At 42.5% G+C, this 26,636-nt stretch overlaps 7 protein-coding genes across 13 annotated transcripts; 6 read left to right on the top strand and 1 right to left on the bottom strand.

Annotated features, from left to right (window-relative positions):
• Positions 1-75: 75 nt before the first annotated feature.
• Positions 76-2,826, bottom strand: LOC135163014 (ESF1 homolog). Its single transcript, XM_064122118.1, has 4 exons — positions 2,660-2,826; positions 1,237-2,521; positions 362-1,140; positions 76-250 (listed from the first exon to the last, which is right to left on the bottom strand). The coding sequence occupies exons 2-4, from the start codon at positions 2,495-2,497 to the stop codon at positions 134-136; spliced, it is 2,157 nt and encodes a 718-aa protein (XP_063978188.1). The 5' UTR covers positions 2,498-2,521; positions 2,660-2,826; the 3' UTR covers positions 76-133.
• A 102-nt stretch (positions 2,827-2,928) lies between these two features.
• Positions 2,929-7,238, top strand: LOC135163011 (muskelin). Its single transcript, XM_064122116.1, has 5 exons — positions 2,929-3,242; positions 3,587-3,656; positions 3,819-3,961; positions 4,042-4,309; positions 4,399-7,238. Exons 1-5 carry the CDS (start codon positions 3,145-3,147, stop codon positions 6,040-6,042), a joined length of 2,223 nt encoding a protein of 740 aa, XP_063978186.1. The 5' UTR covers positions 2,929-3,144; the 3' UTR covers positions 6,043-7,238.
• A 198-nt stretch (positions 7,239-7,436) lies between these two features.
• Positions 7,437-10,091, top strand: LOC135163012 (PMS1 protein homolog 1-like). Its single transcript, XM_064122117.1, has 3 exons — positions 7,437-7,694; positions 7,813-9,783; positions 9,906-10,091. The coding sequence occupies exons 1-3, from the start codon at positions 7,557-7,559 to the stop codon at positions 10,011-10,013; spliced, it is 2,217 nt and encodes a 738-aa protein (XP_063978187.1). The 5' UTR covers positions 7,437-7,556; the 3' UTR covers positions 10,014-10,091.
• A 434-nt stretch (positions 10,092-10,525) lies between these two features.
• On the top strand, positions 10,526-14,337 carry LOC135163017 (calcium-independent phospholipase A2-gamma-like). Of its 4 annotated transcripts, none has more exons than XM_064122122.1 (6): positions 10,526-11,006; positions 11,742-12,733; positions 12,890-12,916; positions 13,006-13,214; positions 13,289-13,691; positions 13,771-14,337. In XM_064122122.1, the coding sequence occupies exons 1-6, from the start codon at positions 10,894-10,896 to the stop codon at positions 14,025-14,027; spliced, it is 2,001 nt and encodes a 666-aa protein (XP_063978192.1). In that variant the 5' UTR covers positions 10,526-10,893; the 3' UTR covers positions 14,028-14,337. The 4 variants fall into 4 exon arrangements, with proteins under 4 accessions (XP_063978192.1, XP_063978193.1, XP_063978195.1 ...); XM_064122125.1 differs by lacking the exon at positions 10,526-11,006 and adding an exon at positions 11,029-11,182; XM_064122124.1 differs by lacking the exon at positions 10,526-11,006 and adding an exon at positions 11,034-11,272.
• Positions 14,338-14,527: 190 nt separating this feature from the next.
• On the top strand, positions 14,528-15,294 carry LOC135163042 (uncharacterized). Its single transcript, XM_064122169.1, has 4 exons — positions 14,528-14,552; positions 14,789-14,850; positions 14,927-14,991; positions 15,118-15,294. The coding sequence occupies exons 2-4, from the start codon at positions 14,814-14,816 to the stop codon at positions 15,235-15,237; spliced, it is 222 nt and encodes a 73-aa protein (XP_063978239.1). The 5' UTR covers positions 14,528-14,552; positions 14,789-14,813; the 3' UTR covers positions 15,238-15,294.
• Positions 15,295-15,324: 30 nt separating this feature from the next.
• Positions 15,325-16,813, top strand: LOC135163038 (phosphomevalonate kinase). 2 transcript variants are annotated; one of them, XM_064122164.1, is made up of 4 exons: positions 15,325-15,591; positions 15,829-16,034; positions 16,096-16,320; positions 16,418-16,813. In XM_064122164.1, the coding sequence occupies exons 1-4, from the start codon at positions 15,464-15,466 to the stop codon at positions 16,537-16,539; spliced, it is 681 nt and encodes a 226-aa protein (XP_063978234.1). In that variant the 5' UTR covers positions 15,325-15,463; the 3' UTR covers positions 16,540-16,813. The 2 variants fall into 2 exon arrangements, with proteins under 2 accessions (XP_063978234.1, XP_063978235.1); XM_064122165.1 differs by having other exon boundaries at positions 15,343-15,591; positions 16,171-16,320.
• Positions 16,814-17,091: 278 nt separating this feature from the next.
• Positions 17,092-26,432, top strand: Pps (protein partner of snf). 3 transcript variants are annotated; one of them, XM_064122100.1, is made up of 4 exons: positions 17,092-17,279; positions 17,564-17,694; positions 17,984-18,268; positions 18,341-26,432. In XM_064122100.1, exons 2-4 carry the CDS (start codon positions 17,571-17,573, stop codon positions 24,205-24,207), a joined length of 6,276 nt encoding a protein of 2,091 aa, XP_063978170.1. In that variant the 5' UTR covers positions 17,092-17,279; positions 17,564-17,570; the 3' UTR covers positions 24,208-26,432. The 3 variants fall into 3 exon arrangements, with proteins under 3 accessions (XP_063978170.1, XP_063978169.1, XP_063978171.1); XM_064122099.1 differs by having other exon boundaries at positions 17,561-17,694; XM_064122101.1 differs by having other exon boundaries at positions 17,092-17,694; positions 18,005-18,268.
• The last annotated feature ends 204 nt before the right edge of the window (positions 26,433-26,636 follow it).

Below are 26,636 nucleotides of genomic sequence, written 5' to 3'. Positions count from 1 at the left end.
TTGTTGGGGGGCGCGAGCCATCTTTACGCGGGGAATTCTAACGAAAAAAACTTACATTTGACAGAGTTGATAAAATTTCCATTAAAAAAAACTAATATATTTCAACAAATTTTTGAATCACAATCATAGCATTTTATTTTATTGGCCTCGAAATATTTTTCGTATTTCTTTTTACGGATTTAATGAGGGCCGCCAGATCAGGAGTCATCGTTCGGTTTTTGTCGCTCTTGGGCTGCTTCGCAGATGTGGTCTAAAATAAAGAAAACATCACATAAAATCTCCAAACCAGAGATGAAATCAGTTTGAGCTTTGAATTGAATATTAGCCTCTTGATTCTCCCAAGACAAAACTAACAACTCACCTCCTCGATTTCGTCATTGGCTCTCCTCTTCAGTTTCTCCTTCACCAGTGCCTCAGTGCCCTTCGTTTTCCTATAATGCGGATCAGCAGGATCGATGTTGAAGTGATGGGAGGTGAACAGTGCGTTGAACCGAGGATCCTCGACGTTCACCTCGAACTCGTCTTCTACCGCTTTCTGCACCAGCTCCTTCTTCTTCTTGTTCATTCGTTTCTTTTTCGATTTCGTCAGCACCTCACTCTCCTCAATCTTCTTCATATCAAAGTGATGTTTTTGCTGATCCTCCTTATCCAGCAACAACAGCTCTAGTTCTGCTTTCCTCTGGGCTGCGTCCTCATCGTCCCCACTATTTTCATGTTCTTTACCCTTGGACTTCTTCTTCGACTGCTTCTTCTCCTCGGGTCCCGAGTTCTTCATCTCTTCAGCGAAATACGAGTCATTCATATCGACGTCAGAGGGTATCGAGTCCTCACTATCAGAACACTCCCTTAACTCCTCTGAATCTTGAATTTTCTTTTTTCCTTCTCTCTTCGCTTTCTTTTTCTCCTTTCGTTTCTCCAGGAACTGCTCGAAAGGCGTCAGCTTCTCCGACTCTTTCATCCTCTTCTCCACCAATTTCTCCGCTTTCTCTTTCGTTCCTAACCCCCACGTGAACTCCAGATCTCCCTCTTTCTTCTTTTTATCTTCCTCCTGTTGCTCTATCGATTTCAACAGAGATTTGTATTTCTCCAGGGGATTTTTTTCGCTCTCATTGTCTTCTCCAGTCTTTCCATCTTCAGCATCTATTCATAAAAAAACATATAAATTTAATTTTCAAGATTTTTCGCAAATCTTCTATTGAGACATTTTCTATAAAAAATTGACAACAAGTACCGTACCAGACTCATCCTCACTGCTTCCACTCGCCAGATACGTCTTAATATCACTCTCATCAATATCATCAATCTTGCCCGAGTTAATCTTCTTCGTAATCTCCACTCGATCCAATTTCGTCTCGTCCCACGTGCATTCGACCTTCACCTGCTGCAGAGCAGTAGTGGTAAACTGTCTCGGCTGGTACTTGGACACATCTGGAAGCTTATCGCAAACTTCTTTCGGCTCCTGCTCGAATTCCATGTCTTCTGGGATGAATCGCAAATCAATCTTGGTAGCTGTCGACTCGTACTCGTGTCCGTCGCACTCCGTGTAAATTTTGTTGGCGCTCTCCTTCGAGTCGAAGATAATAACTGCGTAGTAGTACTTCAACCTATTGAGCTGGTACTGACGAAGTTTTTCCCTGCGAAATTCCTTCCCCTCCTCGTCGTCATCCCCTTCGGACCTCGTGTCGTCCGAGTTTTCGAGGTCTCGCAGTTCGATTGGGCCTTTCATTTCCTCTTCCCTCAGCCTCTCCAGCCCGAATTCGGATGGATAAATCGTCACTGAGTGGATGAGACCCCCTGGAGGGAGGAATGACGTGAAGAGGACCATCAGGTCAACCGCACGAATCCTGTCCCAATCCATGTTGCATGCAGCCAACCTTGTAGTCACCTCCTCCGTCGTCTCGGCTTCTCGGTCGAGCTCCCCCCACATGTGCTCGATCCCCTCATCCTCCTCGGATTCCTCCGAGGACTCATCGTCGGAGGAACTGTCCGAGAGGAGGGTTCCCTCTCCCCTGGCATAATCCACAGACAAATCCTTCAATTTATTCTTTATCTCGCTGGATAACTTTGTGCTCTCGTTCTTTCTCCTCACGTTCAACTGAGTTTCATTATCAGTATCTGCTGTTTCCTCTGATTGTCCATCAGTATCTGATTGTTCTGATTGATTATCGGGATCTTTTAGAGCAACTTTAGGCTCTTTCACCCTGGGAGATTTTTTTTGAGGGCCTTTTTTGCTTTTGGATTTTGTAGGGGATGATTGGACGGATTCGTCCTCGCTGCAGGAGGAAAGATCATAGTACTTCTCGAGGTCCTCGGCTGAGGACTTCTTCAGGGGTCTCCCGCGTTTATCGATTGTGTAGGTTACCTTGAAGTTTTTGTCTTTGAACATTGACTGGAAGCGTCTGTCGATTTTAATTTTTTTTTCGGCCTTTGGAATACGACGGAATTTTGGGTCCTTTGGGACGTGCGAAAAGCGCGGGTCTTTTGTTATTTCGTCCATTTTTGGGGATTTGAGGGAAAATCTCTGTAATCAAATGGCAAATGTAATTATGAATTTAATTATTTTATCAATTCCACAGAATTTTCCAAGGAATAGATTAGATCAAATTCATCGTCTGTCGCGAACTAGGTTATACTCGAACAACTTGTATTATTGACTTACCAATAACTTCAAAAAATATTCTGGAGCTCCCAAAAGAAACTACACCAAAAACTTCTCCTCGTCTGTCGCCTAGGAAGGTTGTTCAAAAAAATATCCGGTGTTAAATAAAAAGAATTCCGAATGAATTCAAGGATTGCACGACAACACGTGTTGTTGTCAACTGTCGAGCTTCGGACATCCCCTCCCGGACTGCCTTACCAACTGAATCATTTGGAGTGGGAGAACAGCACGAAAACCCCAAGTGGACGACACGTCGGGTTGTTTCCCGTGAATTATCATATTTTCCTCGTAGCAGGTGCCTTTTACATGTCTTTTACATGTGTGGAGAAGTAACAATCTGTCTTGCCGAGAAATAGTGTCAGCCAGCTGCAAGATCGAGAAAGTCTCTTGTCACTGTCCCGAGCCATTCTTCAATACGTAAAACGCAAGATCAAATGAATTAATAGTCGCGGTATCAAAGGTTATGGTTATGTCATTTGCGTAATATGGCGTCCTCCGAACTATTAGACGATGGGCAGGATTGGAAGACTCTTGAGTACAGAATATACAAGTGCTCCAGTTATTCACTAATGTTCGTGCCTGAGTAAGTCGTCTGTTGCTAGAAATTTTGTCAATTTTTATCTGCAACACGTTTGAACGCTTCGGAGCTGTTCAGAGGTTCACAAAGCCAGGGAGACTATCACTCCAACGACAACTTGTCATCGTCAACACGATGTTGTTGTTATGGAATTTCAATTATTTCGAATATTGGTACATTTGGTTGAGAAGTACAGGTGTTTCTGAAAACATCCTATTCCTAAGATCGTTTGTTTGTGTTGTAGATGTCCATGAAAAGTTTTTGTACAAATGTAGTTGAATACGAATTTAATGAATGTGAAAATTCAGTATTAATTGATATTAAAGGATTACACTGTTGTTCAATTTAAGGAACATCCTAGTCGATAACCCGCTGGATGACTTTTCTCGCTGGTCATCGGACGATGACAATCATCCTCAGGTGAGGTTATCTCTGTCCTGACCTTTTTCTTCATTTTTCTTCTTCCTTCATCAAGAGAACCAATCCGATGACAAAAAATATCTAGATAAGCTATAGAATTGAAGATTATATTAAATTTTAATAGAAATCCATTTTTTCTATATAACGCCATGACTCCATCAGTACCTGGTTCTAAAACTGCAGAGGCCCTCGATCGTTCGCTCCATAACGTTCGGGAAATACAAGGAAGCCCACGTCTGCAACGTGAAAAAGTTTAAGATCTATGGGGGAATGGAATCCGAGAACTTGATGGAACTGTTGAAAGGGTAAACGATTCTACGATTGTCTTGATGCCCTCCCTCCCCAGGTGAGGACCCAAACAATTAAAGACTTTGATCCCTTCCAGGGGCCTGAAGAATGACTCGATATCAGAGACGTTCGAGCTGAAGCACAAAATCGGTAGGAATGGCATATACTATCCTGTTCGATACATAAAGATTATGCCCCTGCAGACCTGGGGTCCGAATTTCAACTACTCCATCTGGCACGTTCGTCTGACGGGAATGGATGATCCTCTGGTTATAAAGCCGTACATTAAGAACGTTGAGCAGTATTTCCAGAATGAGATTATAAGACTCTGTATGAAACACTTTCGGCGGTTGGAGCAACCTCAGGTATCTTTTTTTCTCTGATATTTTCATACATTCACTTTCCCTCGGCCCCTCCTTAAGCGGCCCAATGAACAATAAATAAACTGCCTCAGGTGGTCCAAACCCTGGAGAGAGTGGCAAATGTCAAACTGGAAGATCCTCGTCTGGCAGTATTGTATGACATCCTGGTGAACCGTGGAAACCACCACGAGGCCGAGCACTTCATAACATACGCCATAAGCATCGGTTTGTTGGATGACTATATAAACAGTCAGCCGTACCGAGCAGTCTGGCAGAAAATGTCATGCGAGGATCCCCGTCCTGGGATGCGTGGCGGTCACCAGATGGTCCTAGACTCAGCAGCCGACACTCTGTACCTCTTCGGCGGTTGGGACGGTACGCAGGACCTAGCAGATCTCTGGCAATACAATATAAAAACCGAAAAATGGTCGCTGCTTTGCAAGGACACTGAATCGGTTGGTGGTCCTAGCGCTCGTTCCTGTCACAAGATGTGCCTGGACCCCGAGAAAAGGCAGCTATTTACCCTTGGTAGATACCTGGATACCCAGTATCGCACCCCGGAGAATCTAAAGAGTGATTTCTACGTCTACGACATAGAATCCGACAAGTGGACGCAGATATCAGAGGACACTGGAGCTGTTTGTGGCCCCCGACTAATATTCGACCACCAGATGAGCATGGACATCATGAACAGGATAATATACGTCTTCGGAGGACGAGTTTTGGTATCCTCTGGAGCCACTGAGGATGGTGGGCCCATCACCACAGCGGAGCCCATCTTCTCAGGATTGTACTCTTACCATGTGCCTACCAGCACCTGGAACATTTTAGCCTGTGACATTGCCAGACCTAGTCCCTTCAGTGTTCCAAGCATCAGGTCACGGGTGGGCCACTCCATGCTTTTCAATCCAGTAGACAGAAAGCTCTACATATCCGCGGGGCAGAGAAGCAAAGAGTACCTCAACGACTTTTTCACATATGAAGTTGACAGCAATATGATGGAGTACATCAGTGACAATGACTTCGATGAAGCGGACTCCAATCACATACCAGCCGCTGGTTATACTCAACGAGCCACTATCGATCCAGTCCTAGGAGAGATTTACGTACTCTCAGGGCTCAGCAAGGACAAGGACAAGAGGGAGGAGAACGTACAAAATTCATTCTGGGTTTACAAGATCAAGAAAAACACCTGGACATGTGTCTATCGTAACGAGAATGGGGGGGAGAAGTATTGGAGCAAAATGCAGGATTACGAGCCCTGTCCACGTTTTGCTCATCAGCTGGTCTACGACATGGATCAGAGGGTCCATTATCTCTTCGGAGGTAATCCTGGCAGATCTTGCCTACCCAAACTCAGGCTTGCTGATTTCTGGCAGCTGAAACTCTGCAGACCAACTCACGAGCAGATACTCAAACGATGCAAACTCATCATTAGAACGTACAAGTTCAAGGAATTGGCCCTCAGTAATAGTATCGAGGCACTCGAGTATCTCCAGAGAGATGTCTCGGAGATTATCGATCATAAGGACGAGGAGCAGACGAAGAAGTTTCAGGCACTGACCTCGGTTTTGTTCATGAAACACTTGATGGAGACTGATGAGGATGAAATTGAGGAGTCTATGGAGAGGGAACTGCATCACAAAAGGACAGAACTCTTTGACAGACTTATGGAGTTCTTTCCAGAGACAATCACACAACCCAGGGCTAACCTTGTCGATCTTCTGGTGTTGTGACACGGACAGTAAATTGCGCAATTTTATCTCGTGCATTTTCGGTGATTGGACGTACTCATTTCAAGCAATTCGTCGTACGATATTTGTGAGTTTTTTTTCGTTTGATCAATTTTTAATGCAACTAGTCTGGAGTGGAGTGTCTCAGGTTGAGGATTTTATAGGAAATGAGGATTCTAACGAATGTATTTTTTTATTCATTGTCTCACATATTGTCCTGTATATAGCGTACCTTATTGATGAAACGTAAGAAGAAATTTTATTGGAGAAAAATTCTGTGAGAATTATATCTGTTTTTTGTTGATTCTACTGAAAAATTCCACGTTCTCTCGTCGTTTTTTTCTTACAAAAATGTTTGATAGCACACATGTACACATTGACTTGATTTTTTAACTAAATTACCTTAGTAGATGCTTTGTAAAGTAAGTACTTATTATTTTGTCTGAGAAAACTTGGGAATTTTTCAATATTTTTGACCGAAAAACATCAGAATCTCAAACGGAAGATTTTTTTTATTAAATTTTTTTGTACGTAAATTTATTAATTTCAGTTTGCGATATTATCTTGACGTATGACAGGATATGAGTGATAGAGATGAGAATAACCTGCAAGATTGATAATTCTCTGTGATATGTCGAGATACATCAGCCTCGCAGTCATTGTTATAGTTAGTCGCAGATTATTGAAAATAAATCATGACAAAGTATTCTAACATACTTGAAATAAGCTTTATGTAAAGATGGGATTTCAGATTGTTAATGTGCTGTTAGATATTGTTCAATTGAAGGATATTTCAGCATTATTTACATTATCATCTTCGTTTATTGTGACTTCAGCCGGTAACTGAGATACGTTGGTGATCATTATTTATAGGTTATGGATTATGAACTTATTTTTTTTCTGCTATACTTTTTAATTTCGATGAATTTATCGAGCGTGAAGGAATAAGTTGATCGAGCTTCTTGCGAAAATTCGCGTGCTTCCAATGATCTCCACTCTCAAACAGCTATTCAGTTATGATAATTAATTCTTAGGATCATCGTAATTATGCAAAATTGTAAATATTGTTCATTATGCGCTGTTAAACACTATATTAAAAAAGTACGTACACTTCTATCTCGAGTGAAATGGAAAAATATCGAAATTCTGTTACACCTATTCCTCATCAATTTTGTAATAAAGATTATCAATTAAATTAATTCTTTCGTTATTATTTTTATCCTTCAAAGTGATTCTCATTTTTAAAATGCCTCAATTAACCGATTACTTGCGCTGATTGTTGTTCCAAAATCACATTTTTCCTGACAAAGATAAATTGAAAACAAAATTTCAAACTTTAGTTCTTGTTCCCTTCACGTGATTCCCGCTCACCTGACAGTCTTTGAACATGTGATTTTTATTGGTTAGAAATCCTGAAAAGGCGGGAGACAAACTATTTGGTGTTGGTGTTACTTGGATTCATGTCCATGTCAACTGATTATCCAAAACCAAAATGTAAATAGTCATTTACAGCGACAATGGCAATCGCAGCACTTGATAAAAGTACAATAAAACAGATAACGAGCACACAAGTGATAACATCTGTTTACAGTGTTGTTAAAGAACTTGTTGAGAATGCTCTCGATGGGGGTGCGAATAGCGTTGATATTTATTTGGTACGTAAATTCCAGTTACCCAGATATTCTACAAAACTTATGATGCCTATTTATTTATTTATTCCATCGTCAATTTCCAAAAAAATGAATCTGAAGTGTACAACATTGGGTATTTTAGGAAGACAAAGGTCTGGCGTTTATCGAAGTTAAGGACAATGGGAAAGGAATTACAAAAACAGACTCTGCTTACATGGGTCTGCCTTCCTACACCTCAAAAATATCTGACATGAGTGATCTAGAGTCTTTACAGACCTATGGCTTCAGAGGCGAAGCTCTCAATTCCCTCTGCAAGGTATCAGATGTTAAGGTAATCACGAGAACCCATGAGGATGATCATGCACGATGCTACACACTTTCTCATGAAGGGAGAATTGATAAGGCTGAATTTTGTAATCGGGCTACTGGAACAACTGTTCAAGCTAGATCTCTCTTCAAGAGCGTTCCAGTTCGTCGACAAATCATGAGCAACAAGGGGCATGCGAACGAAAGCGTCAAATCAATTGAGAATCTTCTCCGAGATTTCGGAATTTGTCGGCCAGCGCTACGGATTAGTTACCGAGTGGATGATATAACATTTTTTACGAAAATCCCTGCAGATACTGAAGAGCACAATATCGTCAATATTTTCGGGAAGAAATTCGTATCTCAGTATGAGACACTCAATTTCAATGATTCTGATCTGGACGTTAGACTGATGGTCCCCAAAAAAGATCTGACGGATCTGTCAAGCATCAGTCAAGTTCACTATCAGCACATTTTCGTCAATGGCAGGCCTGTGATACTTAAAGAATTGGAAAAGCTGATTCTCAAGACCTTCTCCGCTCATTTTGTTGATAAGATGTCCTCCCGAAAAAAGCCAGTGTTCTTCCTGACCCTGACTGTTCCTCCATCGACAGTAGACGTCAACTTGGAGCCCAATAAAACAACAATCCTCTTAGTGAATCACTCCTCGATAGCAGCCATCATAACGGATTTGCTATCCGCTTACTACCAGGTGAACCTTGAGCCCCCAGAGCATTCTTCAGAGCCACTTGAAACCTCTAGTCTCTCATCATCAACACTTAACGATTCCGAGTCCCCAGAAACGGGCCTCCCATCTCCACCCCCTAAAAGAAGAAGACTGGAGAAGGCAAGGGACGCCTCTTCAACGGACGAAGACAAGGAAAACCTGGCGCAAAATCCCGGAACTATCCCAGGAGTCACTCGCCCTGGACCATCGATAGGTGTAGCTCCCCCCGAGGCGCTCCCAGATGTCTCCCTGGACGTCGGCGTCCCTGAAATGCCGCCAGGAGTTACTCCCTCGGATAAAGTCCCAATGACACAATTGCTAGAAGTGAATCTAGGGGAGGACTTCGACATTGATGAGATCGACGCTCTTCCCACCCTGGATGACGAGCAACTGCGGGTTCTTGAAAAAACCCTAGCGTCACCCCCTGAGAACTCCTCTAATGTTCAGATTACTGCGTCGCAGTGGAGTAAAGGACACTTGCCCTTCAATTTACCCGGGAAAACCGACGTTTCCATCGTGTGTACAACCGCTGGTACTCCAGCATCAAGTATCAAAGGAAGCTCCTCGAATAATCCAGAAGCCAATAGAATGGGTTTTCAAAGATTCTCGAAGGACATGAGGCCCACGCTGGTTCGAGACAATCCTCCGCTGAATCTCGTGGAGCTAGCAAAATTGCTGACTGAGAAGTGGAAGGGTCTGACACCAGGGGAGAGAGAGCATTATCGAGAGGTTGGAATGCAGGAGGCGGCATCGCGGGTGAAAGCGTCACAGCATCAAGTGAAAATCCCGAAGGCGAAGGACTCGGAGGAAACGAAGAAAAGGATGTTGAAGCTGCTGGACAATATGAAGACGAAGGGCTCGAAGGAGAAGGCGAATCTGGTGAGGACTATCGTTCCTTGGAAGGCGGATATGCAGACCCTGACGAAGGCTTTCAGGGGCAGGAGAGGTGCGTGCAGGCAGATGGTGGTGGGGAAGGTTGGAGACGAGGTGTGGATTGCTCGGACTAATATGCAGCTCTGGAGCTTGGACGTGGAGAGGCTGTTTGAGGGCTTGAAGCTGAGGGAATATGAGCGTGAAAAAGTAATTATTTATCCAAGTCTTCCGGGGTCTATGGGATATACTCATTCATTTATGGGAACGGCTAGCTGATGAACTATGGACTGAATTTTTGTTGAGATCGTAATGAGATTCTTTTATTTCAGACTCCAGAATTCATTGAGCATTGTCTCCGGCAGTGGATCAACGAGAACGACTCGATGGAGTTGATGCACCCAATATTCGATTTTTCAACGTTCAAAGAACATGATTGAAAGCATGAGGAACATGTTTCTATTAATTTGCAACGGGTAACATGAATTGATGATGAATAAAATGGATTATGTTGCATGGACATTAATCTTTTATTACTGTGCCAAAAACCAAGTGATCTCCAATAGGGTTCTTCTAGCTCTAAAAAGGAAAAAAAATAAGAAAAGCAATTTATAAATATGAAAAATAGATCTCCACCAAACGCACACGCATAAATCAAAAATACTGTTCTCCGTCGTTGCTCAATGAGATTCCCGTTACGGGAGGCAGTGCAAAATATTTTTCTCCACGTGTATTCTCAACAAACTAATGCAGCGGCACGTGCAGGTAATTGGTTCAATAACACCGCGATACAGTGATAAAGCTCTCCATCGCCCAGCGGCAGCAAATACCTAACAATGCGATCAGGAGATGTTGTTGATCAACACTGGCTAGACGTGAGTCACGTATGTGCGACACGTCACCGGTATCGCGCGACTTTTATTTACAAAACCAACCAATATAGACAAGTCAGGCTAGCTATAAAGGACAGAAACACTTCCGCAGTATCTCAGTCAGTAAACCACTACCATTTGCAAACTTGCGATTCTAATAGAATATATAAACCTGCCTTCACTTGACAGACTTGACCTTGAGAGTCTTTGTCAATTAATTAAGTGATCGAGAAAAGCATAAATTTGTTGGAGGTTAAACCAAAGAACAGACCATGGTTGTCATTGTCACTTAATTTTTTCTGTATAAACTCATGTTCTGAGGTGAACGTGTATAGAATAAGACATACTGTTATTTACTACCTGTGCCTGGAACAATTGTTCTGTATATTTCATTTGACAATCTCGGACTAGTGATTAATCAGAGGATTATTGATTAAGTGAGACTTTAATGAGTGCCAGAGGCATTGAATTAAGTGCGAGAAGAGTCGTTATCTGCGGTGACAGGAGAATGGTACTCAGCAAACATGTGAAAAATTACAGGAGGGGAGTCTCGCTGACCAGGTGAGCTTTTTCGAACTTTCTCGAACAGCTGATTTTGACGTTTGGGGTTCAGTAGCGGGGCAAAATATTATGGATAACTAGCCATCGAAATAATCTCTGTGCCATATCTCTGGCAATATCGGACGCTGAACAATCGAGTGTCGAGGATTTAATTAATTGTTGAATCATCATTAACTGTTGAGTTGAATTTTTGTTGTTGTTTGGATGCATGGAAATACCCTTGTTTGAGACTGAGCATTGTGGTGGGGATCGGACGTTCGGTTGAGGTTATGTCAAATTTCATAATTATATTTACGAATTGGGTATTTTTATTGTTGACGAATGTACTGTTTGGGGTAATTGCACAAGTGTACGTAACACGTTGACGGTTTAATTAGACGGGATTTTGGGTGGAGAGGGGTTGGATAACCCAGTGAAGGTCGAGATGAACTATTTTGATTTCCTCTGGGATTTTCACAAAACTTTCGGGATTTTTTGTTATGTAGGGACTTATGGAGACTATACGAGGGCCATAGCTGGATATAGATCCAGAATGAGTCTCATATGGCCCCCATATGTTCTCAAAAAAGCCCACCGAAAATCCTGTTGCAAGTACGGTAACAAATTGCATAAGAAATTTTCCAAAAAAATTTTTGAAGTCTCCCTAGGATTCCATCGTATCCGTGAATTCTTAAATTAAAATCAACCTCTCATATTACTCCTCAGATATTAATTCCTCTCTCATTCCTCATTCAGACGTCTGACAGAAAGTGCAACTGGCAGAAATGACCCTGAGAACCTAAAAGCAATGGCTGACAAGCTTTCGAACTCCATGAATTTGATCTCAAAAACAAAGACCACAATGACCCTCCAGAGCCAGTGGAAGGTGCTGGCCCAATTGAAGGGTTATCTAGCTAGGCCAGAGTACAAAAATTTCCAGATAATATTCAGCAAGTACTGGATGGAGGCTGTCCAGAAGATGACGTACCCCTCCACTGAGACTTTGCGATCCTTTTCCATGGCGGACCAGTCAAACGACAAGAATATCCCATCAACCAGTGACGAGAAAACGTCCAATGGTACTGATGAAATAAAATCACCCAAAGATCTTGAGGCTTCCGTCAGCAAATCAGTTCAACTGGTGAAGAACAAGGAGCCGGAGGTGCCCCAGAGCCAGTCTCTGACCGCAGATCAGATGATTCAGAACACCAAGGAGCAGATAATGGCTCTTCCCCAAGCAGTCAGTGAATTCTTCGATAAATTAAGTCCCAAGAAACCGACACCCCTAATGACAGTACCAAAATGGAAGACTAATCTCAACAATAGCATCACTAAACACAGCATTGCATCCAGGACGAAGCACGTGTTGAACAGCATCAGCACAGCTGAGTCGATAGCCTCACAATCGAGGAGGATCGAGGACTTGTTGACTCACATCGAGCAGTATCCGGAGGCCAGACATCTTGCCCTGAAGGAAGGGGCCGTCACCATTCTCCTGAGATTGAGGCAGCAAGCCCACAACGAGAAGATCATCGAGTCCATTAGGGAGGCTCTTGCTGTAATGGGATATGTGGATCCTGTGCCTCGTCGGGGGATTAGAATTCTCTCCATCGATGGCGGTGGTATGAGGGGACTTCTTGTCATTGAAATGCTTAAGAAACTCGAAGAGTTGACTGGACAGAGGGTTCATGAGATGTTCGATTACATGTGCGGCGTCAGCACTGGGGCTATTCTGTCTGCTGTTCTTGGTGAGTTGTTCTTTTCCTAATTTTTACTTTACAGAATTGAATGTGAATGAATAGAATACGACGGGAAACAACAATATTTTGAAAATGCCTCGAATCAATTAAAAAATTGTATCTGAAAATGAAAAGATCTCTGAACATAATTTTTTTTGGACGCAGCGACTATTCGGGACTCCAGTGATGCTGGTACATAACTCTCATGCTAATTCTACAATTCGTAATTATCATTCAAGAAAATTCAAGGTTTCTTCGACATTCTCGGTCTCGGTTTTCAGGTGGGCACAAGAGAAAGACTCTCGACGAGATTTCCGATCTGTACAAGGATCTGAGCGCCAAAGTCTTCACCCAGGGCGCACTTAGAGGCACCAGCAGCTTGATGTGGAGTCATGCTTATTACGACACTGCGTTGTGGGAGCAGATACTCCAGGAACAGCTCGGGGATAAAGATTTGATAAAGACTCAACGCGATCCCAATTCACCAAAGGTAATTTTTAATAATGCCTCATTATTTATTATCTTTCACTAATTTTATAAGATTTAAAAATTCTCTTCGTTCAGTTTTCAGCAATTGCATCAGTATTCGACAATGTTCAGATAATGGCATACATATTCAGAAACTACACTCTCCCTCCAAGAGTGGAATCCCAATATATGGGCTCACACAGGCACAAGATATGGGAGGCCGTGCGAGCCTCTGCCGCAGCCCCAACATATTTCGAGGAGTTCAAACATGGAAAATACATTCTATCGGACGGTGGAATAATGGTCAATAACCCATGTGCTGTGGCCATCCACGAGGCTAAATTGTTGTGGCCAAATACACCTATACAGTGTGTGGTTTCCTTTGGTACTGGGAGAACACCGCCGTACATCAACGATGGGGACGAGAGCAAGGGCACAAATGCCTCCAGTTGGAAGGATAAATTCGATAAAATTCTGGCCAGTGCTACTGATACCGAAGGTTTTTATCAATTCATATGACGCAATTTTTATTATTTTATTTTTTTCTCAACTAATTAATGATCGTTATCAAATTGCAGGCGTGCACACAATGTTGAATGATCTCCTGCCGGACCATGTCTACTACAGATTCAATCCCTACCTTACAGAGATGCTCCCGATGCAGGAGACGAGGCCGGAAAAATTGAGCCAGCTGGAGCAAGACGCGAGAATGTACATACGGAAGAATGATGATAAATTCCATCACGCTGCGATCGCCCTCAACCTGAAGAAACCGATACCCCAGAAAATTGTTGATTTTCTGAAGCTGCGGAAGCAACTGCTCGGCTTTGACTAGGGGAAATCCGAGAAAATTAAATGCATTTTTTTGTGCCATAGGATATCAATCCCGACTGTGATATTATATAGACAGATACGTGTGATTCTTATTTAAGAGGTAAATTCATGTTAGTATTGTTAGGAATTCTTGCCAGTGATTTTTGTTAGTTGACCATTATGTTGTAGTATCGGCGGTGATCTACTTATAAATGTACATGAAAATAAATAAGTTATTTATTGTTGTAACACGATAATTTTGTAATTCAATTCAGCATCAAATGAATTGTTTCTGTCATTATTCTTGTTGTCAATAAAATAATATTTAAAGACTTGCTATTTATTCTTTGAAACCCTGATAAATTAATTGATCACGATCGCGAACTTATAATCTTATTTCTGCTAAAGAAAAGTTATTGAAAATGAAAATAATTTTGGGAACATTTGAGTGCTTTTTTTGAAGAATGCTAGTGATGAAGCAGTTCTAGCAACCTCCACCAGAGGAACTAACATCGCCCCTCTTTTTTATTTCCGCTTCCGTTGACTGGTACGTCTATCTGTATTTTTCGTAATAAAACGCGAAGTGAATCCAATAAATCCTGAACAATCACTAAATATTTTTTATTGAAAGATTTTCCATAATCATAATTAGATCATCTTCAATATTTCCGATAGATTATTTTTTAGATTAAAGTTTTCTTGTTCTCTTGAAATTCGGGCATGACCTAACCTCAACAATTGTTTAATGTAAATAATCGCAAGTGTTCATCAATTGTGTTGCAGAAAACGCTTGGGAACACCAGGAAAAATGGCAAAGTCTAAGAATCACACAAATCATAACCAGAGTGAGTTTTTAAAATGACAAAGAAAATGGTCCATTGTTTTAAACGACGTTTATTTACTTTTAATTAATTTCTACAGGTAGGAAGGCCCACAGAAATGGCATCAAGAAGCCCAAACGCTACAGGCACGAGTCCACTGTTGGCGTGAGTATAAATTTATTTTTGCTAAAAACTATGTTGGAAAAGTCATGGACATCCAAAGCGATTTAGAATCCTAGACAACCTAACCTAACTGTCAATATTTAATTAATTGATGGCATTTATTTGCAGATGGACCTGAAATTCCTGCGTAATCAGAGGTTCGCGAAGAAGCACAATCTGAAGCCGAAGGCCCAGCTGAAGAGGGCAACGGAGCGCAAGGCCCTCCGTGAATCCAAGGGAAACAAATAAATGTAGACTTTGCAGCAAACAATAAAATTTGAAAAAAAAACCATAAAAGCCAATAAACCGTTTATTTCAACATTTCCCAGAGTGAAAAGCGATGAATAAGAAATTGTGAGTGTCTTCATAGTAAATAGAAAGTGAATTGTGACGTCAAACTTTCAACACCAGTCGATGAATTGTAGGTTACAAAATCGTTCTCAGATTTTTCGATCGTCCACAATCGAGATTCAATATGGCTGACGTGTCGGGATCCAGTGCATCACAAGTCGCAAGAATGTCTTATTCTCCTGAAATAATTCTATTGTTCAGTGGCAAGAGAAAATCTGGGAAGGATTATATCACTGATAAATTATTCGAAACGTGAGAAATTTTCAATATTACAATGGTTTGGTTGAGAGAAGTTAATAGATAATTTATCCAACAATTGCCTTGGTGAGCTGATATTTGGCCCGGTGTAACTGATACTGAATTTATTAACAGATTTACCCGGTCCAATAACATTTATTTTTTGCAAAATTCCTTCAATCACATTTTTCAAACGAGTTCTTGAGTTTTTTCTGCTGCCTGTTTATTATTTCGATTGAATATTCCTTCTAGACTGGGTTCGGACGCTAGCGTTATAATAAAAATCTCAGGCCCAATAAAAAGCCACTGGGCAAAAGCTCGCAATCTTGATCTCAACCAATTGCTCAGTGATGGGGAATACAAGGAGAAATACCGGCTTGAGATGATCAAGTGGGGTGAAGACACCAGGAAGAATGACCCTGGGTATTTCTGTCGGGCCTCTATCGATATGTACAACGGTAAATACATGGAGAATCCACACACAACTGCAGAATTCCTTTTTCATACTATTTTCAACAGTCATTTTGATGTCTATTACGCCCGGGATTTTTTATCTGTGGAAGCCTTTACAGCCCCTATATTCACTTCTTCTAGCCCATGGCAAGAGAATTTGGATTGTCAGTGATATTAGAAGAAAAACTGACTTGAAATGGTTCAGGGATAACTTTCCACAGAAATGTAAAAGCATTCGGATAAATTGTGGAGATGCAGTTCGAATTCAACGTGGATGGATTTTTACTCCAGGTAACCTATTGATGCGACATTTAATGAGGCTAAATAAAACAAATTAAACGAAGTAGTTCTCCTGAATGATTCTTGATTCAATAATTTTATTCTCAAGGAGTTGACGACTGCGAAACCGAGTGTGACTTAGACGACGTGAAGGACTGGGATCTAACGATTTTAAATGAAGGTGCAAGTTCCAAAGAGCTTTTAAAATCACTGCTTCATCTTATCGGATGACAATAGGTCCAATTAGCTTTAAAAATTGACATTCCATAGCAATATTTTTTTAAGTACGAAACATCAATGGTGATTTTTTTCAGTATATTTTTATACTTCACAATAATTCAGGTGAACAAGTAGATTCTAATGAACTTTTTCCATGACAGATGTACCAAAAAAATAATAAGGATTTTCAATATGATTAAGTAGCAATTCAATTAATGGTTACTAGTTTTTTTTCGGGATGTACGTCATGTAAATTGTGCAAAGAATAAAGATGGGAAAAACGGTGAAATGATTTAATAAACCTTGAGTTACTCATTCCCTATTAACTTCAGTGCCAGTCGGATGCAATGGATTCCCCAGTGGAATTTTAGTCCATTTTTAGTGTGCGTTCTAGTACACTTTATTGTTCAATATCAACTTTACATGGAAAACACTCGATGGAAAATTTCACTAAGTACGAGAATAATTTCAATGAAAATGCCCGATTAATGAATTTGGCGGTATTTAAGAAGTGTTGAATTTGATTTGCGCATTACATGACGCGCAGACAGCGTCGTTTGCGCACAACAGTATCTCGGGGCCAGTGTGACTATTTCGACGGGCACGATGTATCGCTGAGAGTTATTTCGCGGCTTATCCGCGATGAAAAAATAAAACGGACATATCAGTGGTGTGAGTGTATCGATATCAATAAATTATCCTTGACAAAATACAGATTGTGGACATTGCCGTAACAAAAGGGGAAATAAGAGGTACAACGTAAAATTCTTTAGTAAAATCTACTTGGGCGACCGTCCACCTCACCTACTTCCTCCCGAGACCAAACAAGATGGCTGCCGTCGTCTTTCCCCAATCGTGTTTATTATTATTTTCATTTACATAAGCGCGGGATTTGGTGGTTGTTGTAAATTATGATTGAAATGATGATTTTCATCGAGTTGAGTTTAATAGCATTTCGTTGATAATGTAATGGTGGACATCTCTGCTCGTTGATTAGATCTTTTAACTTTTATGGAGGGAATTGTGTTTTTAGTAGATTTACAATGTCAAGTTCTTACATCGTGGAACCTCGTGAGAACGATGCAAAGAAGGATGACACTCTGATTATTGTGGTTAATGACGACGGAACGATTTCTGTGGACCAGGAGACACTGCAGAATTTAATAAGTAAGTTTTGAATAATGACCAGCGACGAAAAGCGGCATGAAGGGCGGGTTAGTCGGGGGTAATTAATTGGGGTTATTTGGCGATCGAGAGAGTGAAATTGAACAATGTTTTTTTTGCTTTGAAGGTTCCTGTAGGGCTTTAAAATGAGTGCTGATTCGTTTCAATCAGATCATTTGATCAAGAGATAGTGGAACTTACAACAAGTGTATTTTTTTTTTATTGTAAATGTCTCTGGATTTCCAGAAGACGATTTCGATGCGGCAAGGATTAATATGGAATTTTTTTATAGACATGCCACTTAATGTTGCAGTGAATCAATCGAATGCCAACGTGAGTGTCGTCAGAGTTGGTCAGACAGAGACTGATGCCCCGAATGGGGATTTAACATTCACAGTTGATCCACCAACGTTTGCTCCTCCAGATAGCAATGTGCATCCAGCACCCACCACTACAACCCCTGATATTGTTGATCCATTTATGGAGATGGATCCTGAGCAGTTGGAGAGGTTAGAGACTGCACTCCAGAGTGAACAGGCTAAACAAATCCTCGGGGAGAACGTGACAGCCATGTTAGGTATGTTAATGGAGAAATACAATCACCCTCTCCTATATTATTCTCCAACATTGATCGTTAAATTCCCCCCAGACATGCTGACAGTCGAAGAGGAGCAGAATTCGATTCGCTACAGCATTGAGCTGGACCACTGTTACACCAGTCGTACTTGCCCCGCCGACCCAGTGCCCCTGGACCCGCTGCCGGTGGCGCACTCCCCAGAAGTGGAAAAATCCGAGCTCTCTCCAAGTGTAAGTGCCCCCACGCATCTTCCAGAGGTGCTAGAGGACAAGCTCTCCCCAAAATCCTCCCTTAAGAAGCCAGTGGGCCGTCCCCGAAAGGCGCCCTCAGGTATCCAATCTCCCCCAGCCGTTCCAGATTCACCAAAGCCCGCCACAAAACTCCAAGAGGACGAGGACTCAAGTCAACTCTCGACATCAGAGTCCTCAGAGTCTGAGCCCTCTGACGATGATCTGGACTTTGGTCCCCGTGGTCCCAGGCGAGGTGGCGTGCGAGCTCGAGGTGGTCGCAAAGGCCTGACGACCCGAGGTGGAACAATGGCGTCGAGACGACCAGGTCGGCCCACGAAACTAGACACAGACCAAGTTCGGAGGCTCAACCTGGAGATGGCAGCTGCAGTGGACGAGATGAAGACGCCAGTGAAATTAGAGTTCGATCAGATGGTTCGTCCCAAAAAGCAAATAAAAACGATGGGTGGAAAAAGAAAGGAGGAACTACCAATACCAGTACCAGTACCAGTACCAGCAGTTGCTGTTGAGCCGCCTCCATCACCGGAGAAGCCCCTTCAAACGACAAATCAAGTGAAAGCAAATCTCATCAGTGCGAATATGATAAAGGGCGACATGATTCTGACAAAACCTGGACAATCTAGGAACAACCAGAAGGTCTACTTCGTCCAGAAAAAGATCATGGTGAAGGCGAATGAGATAAAGAATTTGGGGATCAAGAAAACACCTGTCGTCATCACCAAGAGCCCGATCAAGCTTAACAATCAGATTCAGACAAAATTAGGGACTTCAGAGGATGGAAAATTAATAACAGTGATGGGCAAGACGATTGCAGTGGCAGCTCCAGTGTTGGATCCTCCAGTGGAGCCTCCCAGTCAGGTGGCACCTGAGGTACTCAAGGTGGTACCAATTACTCCAGTGAAGGTGAAACCTCTCGAGGTGAAGAAGGAAAAGAAGGAGAAGGTGGAGCCTCCAAAGATCCCGGAGACTAAGACTCCTGACACATCTAAGAAACACGTGAAGAAGGAGCCGAAAAAATCACCAGGTGTCTTCGTGGAGGCACTGGGACCAGCACTGTTCTCTACTCCGGATATCATTAGGAGAGTCGGGTCTGTGGGGGAGTCGAAAGCTCCCGAGCATCCTGAACACGCGGAAGTGACTGATGGAGGCGGAGAGCCAGCGGCAGAGCCTGAGGATACCCAAATGATGACGGCAAAAGTGGATCTGGTAAATTTGGAGACTGATATCAAACCTAGAGAGGAGTTGCCTGTGGAACCACATGAAGACGTCACTGGGAGGGTTGAAGCAGCTGCCAGGGAATTATTGGGTGATGGAGACGATCACAAAGAGAAGCATGTGGCTGATGATCTGAATGCAGTGCTGGATCCTGTTGGCATTGAAGGCAATGAGCACCTGTTGGCAACTCTGGAGATGGAAGCTAGTAAGCACGAGGAAGAACTTCTAGCGGAAGCCCTTCTCCTCCAGGAACAACTGGACGTCGATCTCTCAGATCCAACAGCCCTCGATGTCACACCGTCCCTAGCCTCTCCCCTCCTGGCCTCGCCTCCCTTCGAGCCGCCCCTTCTCTCGTCGCTATCTCCAACTAAGGCCCTAGAGGCACCAGTCTCCCAGCAGTCTCCTCTATCCTCCCCAACCGATCAGAAAAAGAAAGACGCAAAAGAGCCGATTCAAATTGTCAGAGGCGGGAGAGTAATTACGCTTCCCCCCATCGAGGCTCCTGCCACCAGGAGCAAACGTCTCCAGTCAAAGACCGAGTCCTTCCCAAAGCTCCAGGGTCTACCCAAACGAGAGGAGAAAATCCCCAAGCCATCCATCCTCTCTCATCCAAAGAAAGCCGAGGAAATGGACTCCGAAATCGACGACGACGACGAAGAAGAGGACAACTCAGACTCCGAGGACGATCCAAATCGTCTTTGGTGCATCTGTAAACGTCCCCACAACAATCGATTCATGATCTGCTGTGATGTCTGTGAAGACTGGTTTCATGGCAAATGCGTTCATGTGTCTACAGCAATGGGCCAACAAATGGAGGAGCAGGGGATCGAGTGGGTCTGTCCGAACTGCTCCAAGAAGAAGGGCGATGAGCCCAGTAGATCGCAAAAGATAGGTAAAATTCCTAAGCCAGAGGTGCTGTCTCCAAAGACCCCAATTGAGACACCTGAGAAATTGGTCAAGCCAGAGGTGGTCAGGGCGCCACCCGTAGCCGGTGGTGTGACACAGTGCGTCGTCTGCAAAAAAGAAGCGAGGAACTCGAGCATCTACTGCTCAGATGTTTGTATTTTAGCGCATGCCCAAGAGGCACTGACCAAAGACAAGATCCAGTTGACTACGAAGACCCCTAAGGATGGAGTGAAGGAGTCTCGAGTGATTGTTTTTGAACGAAAAACAGGGAAATTACTGACTGGAACTGACGCACCGACGAGATCCAACCTCCAGAACTGGTTGAAAGAGCATCCGACATTTGAGGCGGTTCGTCCAAATAGTCTGAATACTATTCAGATAGGCGGCAAGACGATGACAGCGATTCAAACATCTGGAAAATTAAAATCAGCACCTGGTACACCAGCTAAGATGGTGTATGCCAAGGTGGCTGGATCCAAGCAGACAATCCTAGCTCCGAGTAAGAAAATCACTCTGGTGTCCGCCCATACGCCCCAATTGAAGCTCCAGAAACCAGTGCCGGCTAAAAGCCCCCAGGTTCTCAAGCAAATGACTATCAAAACTGTTCCCCATTCCAGCAAGTCTCCAGTTGTTATTAAACCGCAGGTGGCCACCAAGAAGATCGAACTGAAACCAAGTCCATCATCGCAGAAGATCCTCCCTAAGCCACTAGGCTCCAAGAAGTCAGAGCCTGAACCGATAAGACTGAACATTAGGAAGTCGTTGACCGAAGCCTTGACATCGCGGATCAAAGAGACAGAGGACCTCAAGCTGTCTGACGATGAGATAACAGAGCTGGCCTTGAACATCGAAGTGGAGATGTACAAGTACTTTAAAGACACTGGGACCAAGTACAAAGCCAAGTACAGAAGTCTCTCGTTCAACATAAAGGACACGAAGAATTTGACTCTTTTCAGGAAGATTGCTGACAGATCGTTAACACCAGATGCCGTTGTCAGGCTGAGTCCTGAGGAGATGGCGAGTCAGGAGTTGGCTGAGTGGAGAGAGAAGGAGACAAAGCACCAATTGGAGATGATAAAAAAGAACGAGCTTGATCTCATGGCGCAGGCTAAATCAATTGTCGTTAAAACACACAAAGGGGAGCAGATAATTGAGAATGAGGGTGGTCTCGAGGCTGTGGATCCCAAGACACCTGTTCAGGACATTGTCACGGTTCTAAACAGCGCTGATAACACATGTTCAGACATTCTTGAGGAGAAAGAGGAGACGACGTCTTCCTCGATCGAAGACTCCAGGATGAAAGTATCCAAGCACGACGACAAGAAGAAAAAGAAGGACAGGGAGAGAGACAAGGATGGACACAAGTCAAGGGACAAAGAGCACAAGGATTCGAAAAGGGAAAGGAGCTCGAGCAGGAGTAGGAGGCATCGTTCTAGAGATCGAAGCAGGGACAGGAGAAAAAGTAAAGAGGGCAAGAGAGAGAAGGAGAAGGATCGAGAGAGAGATAAGGACCGGGAGAGGTCGAAGGAGAAGGATAAATCGAAGGACAAGGATAAGGACAGGTCGAGGAGAAGTAGCAAAGGCAGCAGTAGATCGAAGAGCAGTCACAGGGAGAAAGAGAAGAAGCGAAGTGAGGATGAGGATAAAAAGAAGATGGATGAGAAGAAGAAAGAGTCCACTGTACCCCCACTGGAGAAACCCATTGAAGACCGACTCTGGAGGCATGTCGAGGAGGACACAACGACCAATACTCTCGATGGTAATGATTCTGATGTTTCTGACAGGGAACCCAGTTCCACAGTTAACATCAAGACTCCTGATATCAACGAGGATCTGGAGAAAGAGAAAGAAGTGGTAATAAGTATTGAACAACCTCTATCAGTCTCTCCATCCAAGGAAGTGGTGAATGGGCCATCACAGACGGTTTGGCGAGGCTTTGTAAATATGCCGGACGTTGCTAAATTCTTCATAACAGCTCAGGAAATTAGTGGGCATGCCAAAGACCTCATGGACGATCTGCCAGACTCCATTGACGTTGTGGGAAGAATCGGTCCTGAGACTGTTTGGGAGTACATGTCCAAGATGAAGAAAAATGGATCCAAGGAGATCCTAGTTATTCGACTAACAGCTGCCAACGACGAGGAGAAGATTCCCTACATTACTCTGTACAGTTATCTGAACAGCAGAAGTCGACTTGGAGTAATTGGAGCGATCTCGAACAATATCAAGGACTTTTACATAATGCCCTTCTCGAGTAACAGTCAGGTACCCCCAATCTTGAGGCCTCTCATTGGCCCAGGCTTCGAAGAAAACAGACCGCATTTATTACTCGGTATTATCATCAGGAACAAGAGAAAACGTCCCTCGGTGGCGCCTATTGCTCAGCATCCCCTGAAGCTCCTGAAAAAGGAATCTGACAGGAGCTACACCCCTCCGCCAGTACATATCAAGGAAAAGATCTCGTCCTCCTCAGAGAAGTCTCATGATCACGGTGATAAACCTATGATAACCCAGACGACATTGAATTCCTTGAATAAAGCTCAACTGGGTATATCGAGGAATCTGATGGATTCATCAGTGATTTCAAAAATTGTTCCGGAATTATCCTCGAAACTGGATCTGACGTCGTCACCAGGAAAACCCCAGGAAGATCCCGATGACGGTGACGAGCCCTACAGCCCTGGGGAAATTGACGACGAGCCTGATGACAGTTTAATGAAACTGTCAACAAGCAGCTTACTGCCAGCAAAGAACTCCAACGAAATCCAGAGAAAAGTTGAGGAATTAAATCGTAGGATAGAAGAGCAGAAGCAGCAGATCCTAATGTCATCATCATTCCTGGAGGAGTCACCATTACCTGGCTTGGGTATGGATCCACCAGAGGACGAGGCTTACAGTCCAACAGATGCCAGATCATTCACTCCTCCACCTCAATCGCTTCCAAAATTTCCACAGCCAATTCTCGACAAAGTCCAGGACATAACAATACCAGCGAATCTCCAGGAGATTCTGGCCAACGTGAAGAGGCAGGAGAGCAGTAAAATCGATCCTTATCTTCCTTCAAAGCCTGGGGCATCGTTCTTGACGCCCATCAATGCACCTGTGAAAATCGAGCGGACTTACACACCGACAGCTGTTTCCAAGGAGACCAAGAGCACTCTTAGATCTCTGAGTGATCTGGACCTCATCAAGAAGGCGGAGGAGGAGTTGGCAGCGGTGGCAGCTGCGTCTGGATCTGTAGAGTCTCCTTTGCCACACACACCTGTTGACGCTGACGGTAGTTTTGGAATCAAGGATGCTCTTGATGTCAGCTATCCTGGGGGCCTTACCGCGGCAACAACTCGAGTCTCTGATCAACCGAAACCACCGGGCGTCGAGGACGAGGAGGTTTCCATGTTCTCAGCTTCATCTGCTACTGCGGAAACGAGGATCGAGTCGAGTCCAAAGTTTGTACCCAAGAGTGGAGTTGTTATCAGCGTTAAGAGGAAATTAAATGACGATGGGAGTGCAATCTCACCCCCTAAAGCGCCGAGGACAAAGTCTAGGTGGGGTCAAGGACCCGCCGACTGAATTATTTGTTATTCGTAGGTTTTCATTATTTTTCATAGTGTTTTGGAGTTTTACGGGGAGAGGGGAGGGGAGTTCATTTGAGGTGATCCTGGGGGGGTTGGGAATTCAGTGGATTCTAATAATTTCGGTCAGTGGTACCAAAACGGAAATAATTCGAATAATTTTAAATTCTCGAATTTTACGTATGTCAACTGCCAAAATTTCATTGTTTTTATTGTGGGACATAAATATTAACATTGAGAAAATTCTTTTCCGAACATGTCTATAGAAAATTCTATTGATTTTCCTTATCAGATATGCGTAAATGCCAGCAGTAAATTTTGTAGGTAGGAGCATCAGTAGAATGCGTATTCAACTTTCACATTATCCGCAGATTAGTTTGTAAAAAAAATAAATTCTTGCATTTCAAACTAGCCACGCCACTGGATGCCCTTTTTTTTATTGGGATGGATCCTCAAAGGAGCTCTTCAACCCCAATCATCGCTCACTTAACATTTCCATCGGTACATCAATGAAATAACGAAACCCAGTGCCCGAACTCATTTTCACACCAACAATCTTCCCCTCTGTAAATACCAAAGTGACAGGCAACACAATTGATACTTTGTCATCCTGTTTCACTCGGGGAGACTAAGCTTTTTCGCCTGTACATAGCCTAAGAAGAAGAACAATACGATAATGTCAGGAGTTCCCTTTGTAAAATATTTCGCAAGTTTTAAAATGATCAAATTGTCTCAAGGATGGGCGACGAATAAAAGAAAAAAATTGAAAGTATTGTAGGAGATACTTTGAATAAAAACTGTGGCTGTGTATATACTGGGAACGTATTTATATTTGAGTTCGTTTCGATTTAATCTGCGACGTCGTCCTCCATTTTGGTTATTTTCTTAATAATTTTTTTTAAGAAAAGGGAGAAAATGTAAAAAAAAAAAACAAATAAAACATCAATATGAGAGTGTCCCGATGGTAGCTGTCAGGGCATACGAAGAATTTTTATAGAAAAAAACCAGGGAATAAAGGGGAAAATTCTATTGGATTTCTTCTTTTGATATTGAGAAATTTATGCAACTTCTGTTATTGAAGGATTTCCTATAGAAATTTCTCAGTTAAAATTTTCCCATTTTTTGTTTTATTTTTTTTAATAGAGGGAAAATCCAGAGAGTGGAAAAAATTGGAAAAATTCTATAAAAATGAAGTTTTATTAATTTTTTTATCGCTAATAAAATAACGTGATAATCCGATAAAAAATTTTGTTTCTAATTTTGAACTTCTATCAAGTATTCTGTTGATTTATTTATGTTTATCTCCACTTGCAAATAAAAAAAAATGGCATAAATTATTCTGGATGGGTCCTATCAGAAATCCAGATTTTTTATCCCATTCCCTGAGTTTTTCTACAAAATTTTTTCGCTTGTGATTTCATTATACTTTTTATTTACTGCTGATAACAATCTAGACCTAGGATGGTGCAATTCCTATCAAACTTCCAGGATGAAAGGAAAAAAAATCGTAGGAGGAACATTATGAGCTGTACAAATATCTTCCTTTGAGGATCTTCCGTGTAACTGTCGAGTTGAAACGCCATTGCTGATGGCAATTCAGTTATAATTGTACGAAGTATGAGAACACGAGGAGGGTTGATTTATTTGTGATGCCTGTCAACCGGGGAAGAGGCGATTAGTTCTAGTTATTTCGCACAAATGCTGACATTTGGAGACGGCTCTGATGCTTCGTTGTAGGAGTTTTCGTTTCGTAATGGAGTCGGGAGAACAGGAAAAAATTACCAATTGGGTTTTATTGAACAATTTCCGTATAAAAAAACCGGATGAACAAATTCTGGGTTGCGAGGGCTAAAAAAATCCATTCATCTTTTTTCCCCGATAAATTTTGAATCCAAAAACGATAGTTTTGTCAATGTGCTTTTTCATCTGAATATCGATAATTGAGGGATGAAATCTGCTTTTTTTTCAACTAAAGTATTAAATTTTTATCTGTTCTCCCCTGGCCATTAATTTTGCTCATCCCACGCTACTTTTAGAAATCTCTCTTTTTGTAATGAAAATAATAAATCAAGCTAATTCATTAGAATAAGGATGAAAAATGTGAAAATGGTCTTTCTGTACAAATTAAGCACATCTATAGTAGTAAGTGTGTAATCGAGGCAACCGGCGTAATTGTCGAGTTGTCATGTTTCATAATAAAAAAACGGATATCCTTGATCTAAACATGTGACTTAAGTCTTTCTCTGAATCGTCCGGAATTTAAAAAACCTGAAGTTCTGTCAAAATTCTATTTTTACACCGTTAGAAAGTTTTTCCATTTTTTGCGTTCAACTGAAATGTTATTTGGAACAAAATGCAATTGTCACTCACTGAAATACCACTTCGAAGGAATAATAATAATGATCAACTCAGTAAAGAAGCTTCCTA

This window comes from Diachasmimorpha longicaudata, chromosome 5 (assembly GCF_034640455.1).
Source record: "Diachasmimorpha longicaudata isolate KC_UGA_2023 chromosome 5, iyDiaLong2, whole genome shotgun sequence".
In the NCBI taxonomy this organism is placed as follows: domain Eukaryota; kingdom Metazoa; phylum Arthropoda; class Insecta; order Hymenoptera; family Braconidae; genus Diachasmimorpha; species Diachasmimorpha longicaudata.
The sequence above is the reverse complement of the archived record's forward strand: the minus strand, read 5'-3'. Positions and strand labels throughout refer to the sequence as shown.

Excerpts from the sequence above, each read along its gene's own strand:
- LOC135163014 (XM_064122118.1), bottom strand. The coding sequence starts at position 2,497 with ATGGACGAAATAACAAAAGACCCGCGCTTTTCGCACGTCCCAAAGGAC. Across the intron at positions 1,141-1,236 it reads AAGCAGTGAGGATGAGTCTG|ATGCTGAAGATGGAAAGACT; the intron begins GTACGGTACTTG and ends TTTTATGAATAG. Across the intron at positions 251-361 it reads CCAATGACGAAATCGAGGAG|ACCACATCTGCGAAGCAGCC; the intron begins GTGAGTTGTTAG and ends TCTTTATTTTAG.
- LOC135163011 (XM_064122116.1), top strand. The coding sequence starts at position 3,145 with ATGGCGTCCTCCGAACTATTAGACGATGGGCAGGATTGGAAGACTCTT. Across the intron at positions 3,243-3,586 it reads TCACTAATGTTCGTGCCTGA|GAACATCCTAGTCGATAACC; the intron begins GTAAGTCGTCTG and ends GTTCAATTTAAG. Across the intron at positions 3,657-3,818 it reads ACGATGACAATCATCCTCAG|TACCTGGTTCTAAAACTGCA; the intron begins GTGAGGTTATCT and ends TGACTCCATCAG.
- LOC135163012 (XM_064122117.1), top strand. The coding sequence starts at position 7,557 with ATGGCAATCGCAGCACTTGATAAAAGTACAATAAAACAGATAACGAGC. Across the intron at positions 7,695-7,812 it reads ATAGCGTTGATATTTATTTG|GAAGACAAAGGTCTGGCGTT; the intron begins GTACGTAAATTC and ends TGGGTATTTTAG. Across the intron at positions 9,784-9,905 it reads GGGAATATGAGCGTGAAAAA|ACTCCAGAATTCATTGAGCA; the intron begins GTAATTATTTAT and ends CTTTTATTTCAG.
- LOC135163017 (XM_064122122.1), top strand. The coding sequence starts at position 10,894 with ATGAGTGCCAGAGGCATTGAATTAAGTGCGAGAAGAGTCGTTATCTGC. Across the intron at positions 12,734-12,889 it reads TATTCTGTCTGCTGTTCTTG|CGACTATTCGGGACTCCAGT; the intron begins GTGAGTTGTTCT and ends TTTTGGACGCAG. Across the intron at positions 12,917-13,005 it reads TCGGGACTCCAGTGATGCTG|GTGGGCACAAGAGAAAGACT; the intron begins GTACATAACTCT and ends CTCGGTTTTCAG.
- LOC135163042 (XM_064122169.1), top strand. The coding sequence starts at position 14,814 with ATGGCAAAGTCTAAGAATCACACAAATCATAACCAGA. Across the intron at positions 14,851-14,926 it reads TCACACAAATCATAACCAGA|GTAGGAAGGCCCACAGAAAT; the intron begins GTGAGTTTTTAA and ends TAATTTCTACAG. Across the intron at positions 14,992-15,117 it reads GGCACGAGTCCACTGTTGGC|ATGGACCTGAAATTCCTGCG; the intron begins GTGAGTATAAAT and ends ATTTATTTGCAG.
- LOC135163038 (XM_064122164.1), top strand. The coding sequence starts at position 15,464 with ATGGCTGACGTGTCGGGATCCAGTGCATCACAAGTCGCAAGAATGTCT. Across the intron at positions 15,592-15,828 it reads ACTGATAAATTATTCGAAAC|ACTGGGTTCGGACGCTAGCG; the intron begins GTGAGAAATTTT and ends TATTCCTTCTAG. Across the intron at positions 16,035-16,095 it reads CTCTATCGATATGTACAACG|TCATTTTGATGTCTATTACG; the intron begins GTAAATACATGG and ends TATTTTCAACAG.
- Pps (XM_064122100.1), top strand. The coding sequence starts at position 17,571 with ATGTCAAGTTCTTACATCGTGGAACCTCGTGAGAACGATGCAAAGAAG. Across the intron at positions 17,695-17,983 it reads GACACTGCAGAATTTAATAA|ACATGCCACTTAATGTTGCA; the intron begins GTAAGTTTTGAA and ends ATTTTTTTATAG. Across the intron at positions 18,269-18,340 it reads GAACGTGACAGCCATGTTAG|ACATGCTGACAGTCGAAGAG; the intron begins GTATGTTAATGG and ends AATTCCCCCCAG.